The 13,583-nt window shown below is 40.6% G+C and overlaps 1 protein-coding gene across 1 annotated transcript in view; it reads right to left on the minus strand.

The window, feature by feature from the left end:
* The window catches only part of lrrk1 (leucine-rich repeat kinase 1), a 49,731-nt gene extending 36,348 nt beyond the window's left edge, over positions 1-13,383 (minus strand). The window contains 8 exon segments of the mRNA XM_018692896.2: positions 1,604-1,665; positions 1,667-1,831; positions 1,971-2,107; positions 2,676-2,855; positions 3,287-3,458; positions 5,224-5,411; positions 10,334-10,476; positions 12,780-13,383. Coding sequence (XP_018548412.1) covers positions 1,604-1,665; positions 1,667-1,831; positions 1,971-2,107; positions 2,676-2,855; positions 3,287-3,458; positions 5,224-5,411; positions 10,334-10,403 — 974 coding nt within the window. The 5' untranslated portion in view covers positions 10,404-10,476; positions 12,780-13,383.
* Between the last annotated feature and the right edge of the window lie 200 nt (positions 13,384-13,583).

The following is a 13,583-nucleotide window of genomic DNA, read 5'->3' on the forward strand; positions in this document are numbered from 1 at the left end:
CACCTGCAATCTTGCTTCATTGATTGGACTCTAGATTTAGATTTGCTAACTCCTGACTCCAGTTAGCTTTTACTGACATCACTAGTATAGGGGTTAGGGGAACAATATAATGATTTGCGTTACCAGTTAAAACAGATAATTGTGACTTAGATGAAGATCTGACCATATCTTAAGACATATATTATATGTAAATGACAAACAAAGGGTTTACTTAGTTTTCTTGCCACTTTGCTTTTGATACACAAGATAACTTTAATACAAAAGCATTCAGGACTGAGACAAGTAAATTGTGTTTGCCTTTCACTTGCATATACTTTGCTGGTGTCAAGGTAAAAACTTTTGATGAGGGAATTCTTTAGAAGTGACATTTTGAGAAACAAGCATTTTACTCAAATTACTGTGTTCAGTAACAGGATTAACTTCATGGCATGTTCAGCCTAGATTAACAGCACAAAGGCTGGAAGCAGGGGGAGAGCGGTATATTTACACTGTATTATCTATATTTAGCACATGTAGAAATAGGAAATGAGACATTTTGGTTTCAGGAGCAGTTAGTAAATGCACGCACTAGAACCATTTCTCCATGGACTGGTAATTCCCTTGCTAGTTAATAAAACATTAATGCACAGTGAAAACAAAAGTATTAAAATCCTTTACTGTAGTAAAAATAACCATTGAAAACTCCATTAGTAAAAGTCCTGCAATCAAAACCTTAATTTACAAAAAAATTGTTCTATACTTTTACTTAGTAACTTAAAAATTTCTAGTATCATAAGCAAAACCAAGTCAACCATAAGGGAGTGCTATAATAAACAGAAAAGCATTTTGTTTGATAACTCACTTAACATTCATCACATATTCAAATACTTTATATCCATGTGCTTTATTTTTTAGCTGCAGCTCCTGGTAAAAGCCCCGCCCATCTCTGCTTTCTTACTAGCCTGTCTCAGGGTGACACCATTTTTTCTTGCTCGCTACATGACTTCAACCACTGATTGAACAAAATGTCTAAATTTTAGACATTTTAAGATAGATTTTGCAAAGATGTCAAGGACGATTGGCTGATTTACCATGCAAAAAAATGTGTAAATTGACCACCTAGTGGGTGCAACAACACATTTTCTAAATCAGTAATTAAAAACTTAAAATTTCACCATATTGGCAGCACTAGCACTTAAAATTTGATGCAAATCGCTTAAAGTGGCAGTTTTCCAAAATTTAATTGATGAAGAATTCTTCTTACGTTACAAATCAAGCTCATGTATTCAATCTCTTGTCCCTGTATCAAGAAAAAACATGTAATCAAGTTATATGGTGACAAGAGTTGGAGCAGCAAAGGCAGCAAAGCACAACAGCAAATCTGCCAGATGAATGGAGAAAGGAGACCACTTCTTCAGCCCTGTTGGTCAATTGGTTGGGCAAGTCTCGTATTTAGATAAGGAGTTTAAAGTCATTATGCTTAGTTATTTTTCATGACTGTTTTCATTTTTGATGGAAGTTGTCACTTTCCTCCTAATTCTGGTCTCTTGCCTGGAGGACATCCATCATATCCAAATATCTGTCACAGCCATAGCTAGGCCAGACAACTTCCTGCCATGTGTACCTGGAACAGATGACTTCCTGGGAGCTGTGAGCAGGAGGCAGCTCTTTCAGCTGGTTGTTCGAAAAGATCCAGAGTTTGAAGGTGGATGAGACCCCAGGGCACGACAGAGGGCAGAGCAGTCAGGTTGTTGGAGGACAGATCCAGGTGGGTGATGCGTGAGGAGATATCCATGAACCAATCTAGGTCCAACCAGGGCAGTTGCAGACCACTCCAATACACACTGACAGCCTGCACTCACAGGCAGAAAAATTATCACCACAATATCATGGTAACTTATATATGGACATTTTTAGTATTTAGAAACATAAACTAGCTGGAAAAATGACTTTTTAGAAGTAAAATATTTGACACACTTGTCAATACAGACCTCTTTTACCTCACTGTTGGACGTTTCCTGTAGTTTGAGTCTGAGGAGGTGTTTGCTGAAGGCTGGATGATCGATCAGGGTGTATGATGAGAATCCTGCTCCATTCTGCAGCAAGAAGCGAGCAATCTCCTCATTACCTGCAACAAAAAAAACACACTACTCATTCTGTGTCCTTAATAACAGAGGTGGAGGCAGTGTTCACTCAGTATCTTTTGCCAGCAATTCTGCAAGAGATGAAAAAACGACACCATGAGCTTATTAAGACCCACAGGCACAAATCAGAGACCACTGTTCATTTCCCTTAACCACATGTTTATTACTGTAGCCATGACCATAAAGGTCCTCTAACCTTAATAAACTCAAACTAAAAAACAATCTTTTCCTGAGCCTAAACAATAAGTTTTTGTTCCTAAACCTTACCAAACCATGAAGGTCCTCAAATCTTAACTGTGTTTAGAAACAACCATCCTGTGTGCCTGCAGCTGGTCTGCTCCTATGGGTCAGATGTTAAGGCTGGAGGACTGTTCTGCAAATACATGGCTTTGCTTCTCTAATTGTATTGCAGTTGCTCAGAGTTGGATAGTTTTTGAAGGCACTGTAGAAATAAATGTTCTTTTTAGATTTGAGGATTTTCTATCAGTAAAGCAGCAAATCCAAAATGTTCTCACCTCGGGCTGTGTTTTGTATTCACGTGCGTCTCCCTACCTGCTCGTGCAGCAGCGTACAGCGGCAGTCCAGTAACAACAGCAAACTCATCGCTGTGGATGGCACAGTCCTTGGCATCAGCGTCGTAACCGTGGACCAACAGACGGACCACATCCAGGTGACCCTGCTGGCAAGATGTGGCCAGCATCCAGTTCAGTAAGTCTTTCCTCAGACATGGACCTGAGAGGGAGCCAAAGACTTCCCATAATTCAACCCTTATCATCTTTTTATTAGACCTTCTCTCCCCAACTCCACACCTCAACGTTGGAATGCAGATTATGTTATACATTTGTCCAAGTCCAAGTTCTCACACTTGGCACAGCTCCTCCAGAACCTCAGGGGACATTATACAACTGTTATTACAGGCTGAGCAGTACTAACACAACTATTTATAAAAAATAGCTGAGTGCCCCTTCTTTACTCTAATTTTTACAGCGGTAACAGTAACACCATGAATATAGAATTTAAATAAACTGCATCATATTTATCTTGTCACAGCTGCAGGATATTAACTAGCCCTAAAGAAAATTTTTAATCCATGTTATTCCCAAACTAAAAGGTCTTCCCTGTCCCATATGTCATGAGTGTTGAGCTATTTTCTTTCCTCCTACCAGGTATGGAGTCGAGCAGTTCTTTGACCAGGCTGGTGTGGCCGTAGTACGCTGCCAAGATGGCTGGGTTGCTGTTGGATGGCTCCAGGGGCACTGAGATCCGGGCTTCTTTTAGGAGGTAACACACGCTCTCCAGATCACCATGCTGAGTGGCCACACACAACAGATGTACCTGTAACAATACACACACACAACTTGCTTTACCAACTTACTAGCTTTCATAGCTTTCAACTGTATTTCACAAGCTTCACCAGCAGAGGAAATGAGAAAATTATTCCAAAGGTAATGAGGAAGGACCGTAGTTGATAGTGAAGTTCCCTCCTAAACTATAGAGTGGACATTTGTCACCACTAATATTCGATTTCAAAACAGAGGTACATCCTAGAGTTTGGTTTAATCCCCTGAACCCAGTGCGGTTGGTTTGTTTTTAAATGCAGTTTATCACATTCTTAGAAGTAGCTTGAAGCGGAACTAGTTTTGTCTTCTCACGGCTGTGAGGGACTGGTTTTTCTAGTTGAACTAAGGTAAGGTTTCATGCTTCCTCCTTTAACACTGCCAGTTTGGTGCATAATGACAGAGTGGCCTTCATCAGTTACAGATATACAAGACTGTTAAAGCATCCCTGCTATATGGAACAATTACACCAAGAGGATGATATTGAAAACTCCTGCACTACTGGGTGAAAAGAGGAGAGCTGGTCCATGTATATTTGCATAAAAGCTCACCAACAAACAGAACCAAACTCATCCTCAACAACCATTGTCCAAAACTAGACATTTCTTCATGTGGTCTAGACATTTATTTAATGATCATTTGTTTCTGTTCACTGCTTCAACAATGTGCTGCCCCTGTGCTGAATGCTAGTCAAGTCAGCTAAACCGCTTTTGAACCAGACACTGGTGCAACCTTCCTTACTGCAATCTGGTGTTACTGACTCTTCATCTGACAGAGCTGTCAGTAGCCAATCGGGTAAGACACTTGGGGACATGGTGTAATAGGATTTCATAACTGAAACTTTTTATTTCTTTGACTGTGTGGAAATGTGATGTTTCACATCACAGATAATGAACAAAGGCCAGGGTCAAGTTGTCAAGTTTTCTGTGAGTTTCTCCCTCAACACCTGCACAAACTTGAAAAAGCCTTAGCCAATCACAGGGGATACAACTATTTTAACAACTCTCAATATTATAACAACTCAATATTACTATCACTACCTATGTTTTTCTTTTAATCAAAACAAAAATAAAATTCTTCTTATTCTCACTCATAATAAGTTGCATTAGTCTTTACTTTCAGAGCAAACACAGACACAACCATGCTAGCCTCAAACAGCAAATCCAAATCCATCAGCATAATACACCATGCAGGGCTGGATAGCTGGACATTAAAACACTCTCATGTGACTACTTTCTCACTGTTTCAAGTCACGTCACCTTCACTTCTATCATAACTATAATCTTAAACCAGATAAAGGATTTTTGTCATAGAAGGTCTGGATCTTAACTAACCAGAGAAACAAAATGAGCAAACAGCCAGGCTGCTCCCAGATGCTGGATCAGATTGGGACCTGGGGAGTCTCAAGACATTTCTGAGCAGTTTTTGTGGTGTGGTGGGAGCACTGTCCTGCTGGGGGAGGCCCCTGCCATTGGGGAGTGCTGTTGCTATGGGGGGGGTGCTTGGTCTACAACAATGTTTAGGGGGGGCCATACGTGTAACAAGTAACATCCAGATGAATGAAGGACCCAAGGTTTCCCAGCAGAACATTTTATTGTAACCACTTGTCAGTGGTTTTAATGTTGTGGCTGATCGAGTATCAGCATGTCATGATAACCCCAGATTTCCACCCTGCAAATTACATACTGTTACAGTGATGACCACAGCCGAACCTGCAGTACAGCTGACATTGTAACCGTCATATATATTTCAGGTGTACTCACCCCGTCGATCCGGGGCGTCCCTGCACTGCACTCCACACAGCAGGCTTGTTGAATCAGCTCCCTGGCGGACTCCTCTCCATCTTCATATGCTGTCTGGATGTTCTCCAGAGTGAGAGAGGGAGCGAGCGAAGAGCCAGGCCCCATACCATCCACCAAAGATGCCTTGGCTCCCATTTCCTCCCCAGGGCCTGAGGGATGGCAGTTAGAAAGACTATTTGTGAGGAGGGACTGGGATCATATAACAGTATAGTGCAGGTTTAAGACATTGTTATACTGTAGTCCTGTTAGCAGCAGACACCCAGAACTAGGTCATCTTAATAAAGAATGCTCTCATGGCATGAACAGCAGTACAGCTGAGTGGATTAGCGCACAGTGTGATATAGTACTAGCCTCTGGTGGCAGGTAGAATAGCACTTGACACTGACGCACCATCACACAAAGATATTGGTATTTAAAGGCAAATACTAATAATCTTAGACAACAAATGTCAATATTTGATGTTTCCTGGTTTAAGCCCTGGTTTGCCCGGGGCTTTTCTGTGTGGAGTTTGCATGTTCTCCCAAGCAAGCCCCCCCATCCTTGCTTGAGTTGGTCTACTGAAATCTCAGGCTATACAATATAGAGTGTTAAACTCAAACTTCTCAATTTCTTCTTAATGTCAAGAGAAATTCAAGAGAATTCTGGTGATGAGAAAGTCAACTGCAGAAGTGTTTTATTGAGATATCATGAGCTGTAATATCAATAAAGCTCTGGAGCAGATAAAGATGGAAAGCAGTAAACAATGTCAGACAAAAACAGACTTTTGAACTCTCTCTGGATTCTAGTTTTTATACAGAGAGTTTCTCCACCTTCATTTTAAAAGAACAAAAACACACAAAGGACCACTTTATGCTTTCATATGGTTTATCAGGGACTCTCATCATCGAACTTTGTAGCTTCAAAGCCGACCAGTTTAACACACGAGTTCAGTTGACACCTTCAGCTTGAAAATTTTCCCTCCCTCATCAATTTTTTAAAAGAGCATTGGTACACACAATGATCATTTCAAAATATATGTTTCTTAATGATTAATATTTTAAAGTTATCACAGCACATTTGTTAGTTCAGAGTCACTTCAACATCTTTTTGGTTTTTAAGGAGTAATTGGTTCAAAACTCATTTTACATTATTGGAGTAACATCTTAACTATAAAACTTCTTGTGATCAGAATTTTGGCACATCCTGTCCTTGACCAAAGAAACTGTGTCGGCCAATGTGCTGCATCTTTATCGCATGGTCATTAAACCTTTGATTACCGGCATTCCGGCTATGTCTGAAATCATAAAGTCATTCATGATTCAAATCATAAAGTCATTCGTCATTCACACCAAATGCCTGTACAGTTGTTTTATGTTCCAAATTTTACAACCTTGGAAAGTTATCACAGAGACAGTTATTTCTTGCCTGGGCCTGCACTGGACAGGGGTCTTGTTTGCTCCTGGCACATTTATTTACAACTCTGACCCTTCATGTGTAATTAAAAAGATTAGACAGATCACAGCGTCAAGCAGCAGTAGGTTAATGTAGAACTGGCTTGGTAAATGAAACCTCTGTTCTCGAGCTCTATATCATTTTCATGTTTGTCAGAGTAGTTATTTGTTTCACCAGCAAACACTTCTGTTTCCTCTTTTAGCTTCGTCTGAGCTGTGTGTGCCTGCTTCCTGCAGACCAGTCAGTTTTCTATGAATAATTAAGACAAAGAGAGCCTGATTGGCCTGCCGGGGTTATATGAGAAAGGTTGAGGCACAGAAACCATTAGACCCACATGTGCCTCCCATCCACCGTCAATACTCGCCTTTCACAGCTTTTTCAGACCTGAGGAGGGATGGGGCTCCCAGCAACTCCTCCATTATTGAATTTCTCCTTTCACTTGTCCGTCTAATTCAGAGATCAAAGGAAACATACACTCCTGACTTCTGCTACACGAACAAACGATAGTGGCAATTAAACATCAGTGTGATAAAGAGTGGATTTAATTACAGAGAAGCTGAAGAAAGTGGAGGAGACTTTGATTTAGAGACAAATGAGAGACTTGAGGACCATCTGTTTACATGGCAGAAATTAAATACAGACTCCTGTTAGACATAAAAACCTTAAGTAAAGACTGATATACCAGCTAAGGATGAACAAACGACTTTTGATTCCTTAATTCAGGATATATGCTGATACTGGTGCTCTCCTTTTTCAAAACACTGTATGGAAATCACTGGAATCAGTTCTATAAAAGATAACTTTGCGCCTGGTGGCCCAGTGATCCTAAAGGCCCACAGAAAACAACACCACAGGCTTCCTCTTTCTATGAAATACACTTGTTTTACATCAGTTGCATGTGTAAAAAAAAAGAAAAGGTGGTTAACTGTTTAACTGTAAAGGCTTTGTTTAAGAGGATTGTTGATGGACTATAATTTCTTCTTGGAATAAAGATTTCATTGAGGAACAACACACTTTCTTTAGCAGCCTATTTTCTGCAATAGGCATTTTCAGTATAAAAAATAATAATTGATTGTTTATTTTCCTGATGATCAATCAAGGAAATTTCTTCTACTGTAACAGAGAGGTTGTACAAATCTACCATATCTACTACAACATCTACTACAACATTTCAGAGGAGGCAATGTGCCCAACTCCAAAATCTCCACGATGCAGTGTGCAGACCTGCAGGTTGTGGCTTTAAAATGGATAAATACTGTTTCAAGTCAGACTTGAAAATGTAAGGTGACTGTATCCTTTAGGCTAAAACCTGCTCTGTTAAGGTAAATGAGGAGATATAGGTGGATAGCAGCTGCTGAAACATATGATACAGTTTGTTAGTGGGATTAAATATCGTCTGCAGCCACGGAGCCATAACTGCTCCTTGTTATTTTGTACTGTTATAGTGGCAAGCTTGTGTGATTTAATCTATGCTGAAAAAATCTGTATCATTGTTGTCGCTACCAAGCAGAAACATTTAGAATATATCCCACTGAAATCTTCCATTAAGACCCAGTCTAATACATCCACATGTATATGAACCAGGTTAATGGCTTCTCATAAACAATGACTACTGCACTGATGAGATCTACAGTATAGAAGTCATCAGATCAATCACACACTGGCTGATCCAGATATGATGTCAGTAAGCTGATACCACAGCCAGAGCTCAGTGCAGAGTAGATACAGCTCGGTCAGACCTACATGTGCAGCATATAAACAACACTCCAGTCAGCGTTTAGCTCTGCCCCTCTGCTCCTCTGCTCCAACTAACCTGCTCATAGCGAAGCAGCAAATCCTCCTCTTCCTCTCGCCACCATCACCTATTAAGCTGACTGTTCTCTTTTCATGGTTTTCCCCTCAAACTGCTGTGTGGCTTCTATCCAGCATCCTCAACCGTCCCGGTTGTGTTCCCTGTATGATCCTCCCTCCTCCCTAACCCTCTGATTAGCTGAGGAGGGAGGGATTGACGACAGCGGAGGCAGGGAGAGAGAGAGGTAGTGGTACAGGATGAGGGGCGGGGGAGTGATGCTCCTTTGTTTAAGAGCCACACCAGCCTCTGAGCTTCTAGTCTCTCTCTCTCTCTCTCTCTGTCTCTGCTCTGAAGAAATAAATCTAAAATATTAAAGAAGCTCCAAACAATCGACCAAGCTGCCAGACAATGATTAGTATTTTTCTTTGATGAATGACTCAATTAAATGAGAAAATATATTTTAAAATTTCAAATTCATATTCAAATCTAAGTAATAGTTGTGGTATGTGGTGGTGCTGCTGTTATTTTCACAAAATGCCTCATCGCCCAATTTACTGCCAAATTTCAGCGGTTATTGAAGGTGATGTGTCAGTTCTGTTTTTCATTACAAAAAGGTAGTTATAAGTGATGACTAATGTTTATGTTTGCAGTTCTGCCTCCATGAACACAATCCTATGGTGGCCTTGAAGGTCAAAGCACAATGACAATTCACAAACCACAACATTTCAGAAAACATTACAACAGTTCAGGAAACAAGAAGAATAATTCTGTCCAATCACAAAAAAGGAGTGCTGTCCCGCCCGTAATCTGAACTGCCCTTGTGCTTTGACCTTCAGGGCCACCATACAATTTGGTTCAAAATCCATGTCTTACTTTCAAGAACCAATGATTTTGTCCTTAGCAATATTATACAAAAATAAAAAGAAATGTCCTTTTAGATATACCACTGCCCGATGACCTCCGCCAGTCCAAATCTCAGCAAACCATCCTATCTTTCAGCCTACAGAGTAAATGGTCTGCATCTGTAGAGCACTTTTCTAGTCTTGTCAACAGGTCACATTCAACTATTCACCCACAATCATACAAAATTTCTCTCATATAAGATGGTATGCCATTGGGGACAATTTGCAGTTCAGTATCTTGCTCAAGGACTGGAGGAGCGAGGGATCAAAACACTGATCTTTCAATCAGTGGGCGACTTGGGAGACGTAGCACATAGCTTGGGAAAAAAGCACTGCCTGATATGCTGAGAGTGGAAAACTGCAACGACTTCAATTACCTTCTACCAGCTCTGGAAATCTTAAACGCTACATGTTAAACTGCTGTAAAACTGTGTGTTAAAGATGGTCACAAGCAGAAAATATAGACCAACACTGTGTCCCCACTTCTGATGTAGACAGGAAGTTAAAAGACAAAATATAACAGAAGATTGTGATAGCTTCCCCTTTTCCTATACTCCCCCATCTCCCACTGTAACCCCTTAACATCTATTACTGACTCTGTTATCATTTACCACACACCTGCACTACAATGTCTTGGTACTGGTCATTTTAATGCAACTAAAAATTCAACTTTCTCCATGTGTTCGTTCAGTGAGGACAGTCTAGTTCATACATGCAGTCAGACAGCAACAGATAAGACTTCTGGCTCTCAACAATCACAGTTTCAGTTCTGTTTTTTTGCTAAATTTAAGCAGTGTTGCAGTCACTCCACACATCAATACATTTCAGTTTACAGTCACATCCTTCCGAAACCTGTCCAACGTCCCTGTAACGCCATGAGAGAACGGGACCATGTGCCTTGACAGAGTTTAAAGAGGGATGGACGAGATACAGGACGATTACTCACTGCTTTGTTGCTCCATGTTGCTGGTAGAGTCTCCAGAGTCCTGGGGAAGGCCAACAGACCAGTAGGACATTCCCACTGGAGTCACTGATTAACCACTGTCAGAGCTCAGTTCCTTCACAGAGAGCCTGGATTCAGCTGTCAGCCTGCACAAAGACAAAGCAGCAGTGATGAAGAGGAAACACCCACCGCTTCCTCGAGTCTTACTGAAAATCCTTTTACCAGCTAAACAGACACAAATGTGCAGCTTTTTGAAGAGTTTTGAAAAATTGAGGAGCCTTGCTGGGAAAGATTTCTAAGATATATTTTGAGATAGGTAATAATTAACTGAAATCATAACCTCATGAAGAGCTGTTGGATTCCCTTAGATTGCACTAGTGTTCCTTTTTCTGGTCACTGCATTTGTTTTACAATATTGTACTATGTTATTCTTCATCTCCATTTATCTACACATCCTTGGTAACCACCAAGCTGCCTCTTCATCTTGGTAGCATTCTGAGGGTGCCAAATAGGGTGGGTGTTGGACAAGTTCAAATATTATTCATTATTTATATTCGCTGGATGACAATGCTGACTTACAATTTCTAATTACCCAAAACAGAAATACCACAAAGGTTATTAACTTTGAGCTTTCCGTGTAATCACTCAAAGACCTGAACTACTACAAAAACAAAACCAGGAGGTGGAAAGAGCCGGACTGTGTGACAGGACTGTGTCAAGGCTCAGATATGGGGGAAAAAAAATTCTGTTGTATTGAAGGTTCCCAAGAGCACAGTGGTCATGGAAAAGATTTACGACCACGTTCCCTCTAAGCTGTGCGCCTGCGCAATCGCGCACTGCTCCCGCTTTCTCCACGCACAGCAAAACTATGTAGCGCATAAAATTACAGTGTGTGACAGTGTGCACGTCTGATGTTGCTCACAGAGGTCCAAGGAATTCTCAGGGAGTTTGTGTGTATGCTCAGACACATGAAAAATTAGGGGGAACATTGTTTGCAACTCTACCAAGAGCCAAATAGAGCCATTAAGAAAGAAGGACCTTGTTAAGAGAGGTGACCAAGAACCTGATGGTCACATTGGCTGAGCTCCAGAGATCCTGTGAGAGTGCTTCAAGTGCTTTTTTTAAACTTTCACTGAGGAGAGGCTTCTATCTAGCCATTCAACTATTACACTCAGATCGGTGCAGAGTCCAGTGTGCAGAGTGCCGCATTGAGAATTTACTTATATAGACAGGTGTGTGCCTTTCCAAATCATGTCCAATCAATTTAATTTCCCACAGGTGGACTCCAGTCAAGGTGTAGACACACCTTAAAGATGATGAAGAGAGATGGAAGGAACCTGAGATAAAATTAAAGCTTTATAGCAAAGGGTCTGAATACATACGTCAATGTCAAGGTGATATTTCAGTTTTTACTTTTTAATTAAACGTCATAATTTGTAAAATTCTGTTTTTGCTTTTTCATTATGGAGCAGTGAGTGTAGACTGATGAGGGGATAAGACTGCAACACAACAAAACATGAAAAAAAGGTGGAGGGGTCTGAATACTTTCTGAATGCAATGTATGTCTCCCACATTAAACTGTAATTTTTCACTTGTGTAATTTTGCAAAAATCAGGCACATCCTGTCTCAAAAACAAGCAGAAAAACTTATCTATGCATTTGTGACTTTTAGGCTGAATTATTGGACTTTCAGTCTGTAAATACTCTCCAACAGAGCCAAAACACTGCAGCATGATTGCTGACAGGAACAAGGAAACACACTTTTATTTTACTGCTCTGTAAAATCTGGGGCAGAAATGAAAATCCTCACCTACAAAGCTCTTAATGGTCAGCCTAACAAAGTTTATAGTTATGGATGGTTCAGATTTGGTGTTATAGGCCTAGACTGCCAAGGGACTTCCCATGATGAGCTCTCCTCCTCTCCCTCTCCACCTGTATGCATTCATATCCCATTCAAGTCCATTAACTTGACATTGCCTTTCTCCTCCTGTCGTTTTCTGCTGGTATTTCTGCGTCCAGAGCAGTAGAGTCTGGATCTGTCACTGCAAAACACCTACTGCCCCCATGATCCTGCTCAACATTTATTTATACATTTATACGTTTCTTATTATTTTCATAATATCAACCATAATTGATAACATTGTAATCATTCACTACTATCGCTGTTATCATTATTAGTATTATTATTGTCATTATTACTACTACTACTCCTCATCTCTATGTGAAACTTGCACTGTACTGTGTTCCCTTCCTCTCTGATTTATTGTTACATAAATAAAACTGAATTGACTTGAATCACACGCACAGATAAGGAAACAATGTATTGGTTTGTTGTCCATTAACTGACAACGTCATGAACCAAATCTAACAAGGCAAAAACACGAACACTTGTTGCGCCCATAGTTGCAGCAAAAACACTGGACCAAATAGTTATTATTGTCCAACTCACCGCATGTTCTATGGGTCCAACGAGCATCACGAGATGGTTTCAGAGCTGACAACTTCTTAACAGTGACAGGCACAGATTACGGTTTAGCATTTTACTGGACTTCCTGATTCCACGATGCAAACTTTCCAATCCGTGCGCACGCTGTGTCGACTCAGACTAGAGGATTTGGGCCAAAATGAAAGAAGGAATCTTTTCTACCGGTACTTCTTTCCGCGAGTTCGATACAAATCGAGTTTACGTTTTTACATGATGTTTCCAGGAAATAGCCATGCCCGTACTCTACACTGTCAACTGCTTTGTCTTCTCCAGCCAACTCGGTGTTTATATGTACACGCAGGCAAATAGAGTTACAAACTTTACTCGTGTACCGTGTGATTAAATACAGGTGGTGACTGGTTAGTTGTTTTACCCTCGGAGCTTGCCGTAGCTGTCTGTGCTGTAGTAGTATTATGAGTATTATCAGATTATCTATAAACTACAAACCATGGATGTAATTTACTATATCCATGTTACAAATCCCTATACTCGACTCGATTCGGCTCGACTCCTGATACAACTCTCGTATACTAGCTGTCTTCCTCACTTCCCGCTTACGCCGAAGAATGCCGAAAACACGACCTGGTTGCTTCGGGGCTCGCCGGATTTCTTCATGTACCGCTAACTCTAGGGGTTTTTTTGTTTTAAGAAAAAAACTTTATTTATAAGGCTACCGTTCAAAACAGAACTACACCTCCTACAGAAGGGATGTTTTTGGTTTATACACAAGGAACATTTAACCATCAACTATTCACAGGAAGTAACAAA

Source organism: Lates calcarifer, linkage group LG2, assembly GCF_001640805.2.
Source record: "Lates calcarifer isolate ASB-BC8 linkage group LG2, TLL_Latcal_v3, whole genome shotgun sequence".
Classification (NCBI taxonomy): Eukaryota; Metazoa; Chordata; class Actinopteri; family Centropomidae; genus Lates; species Lates calcarifer.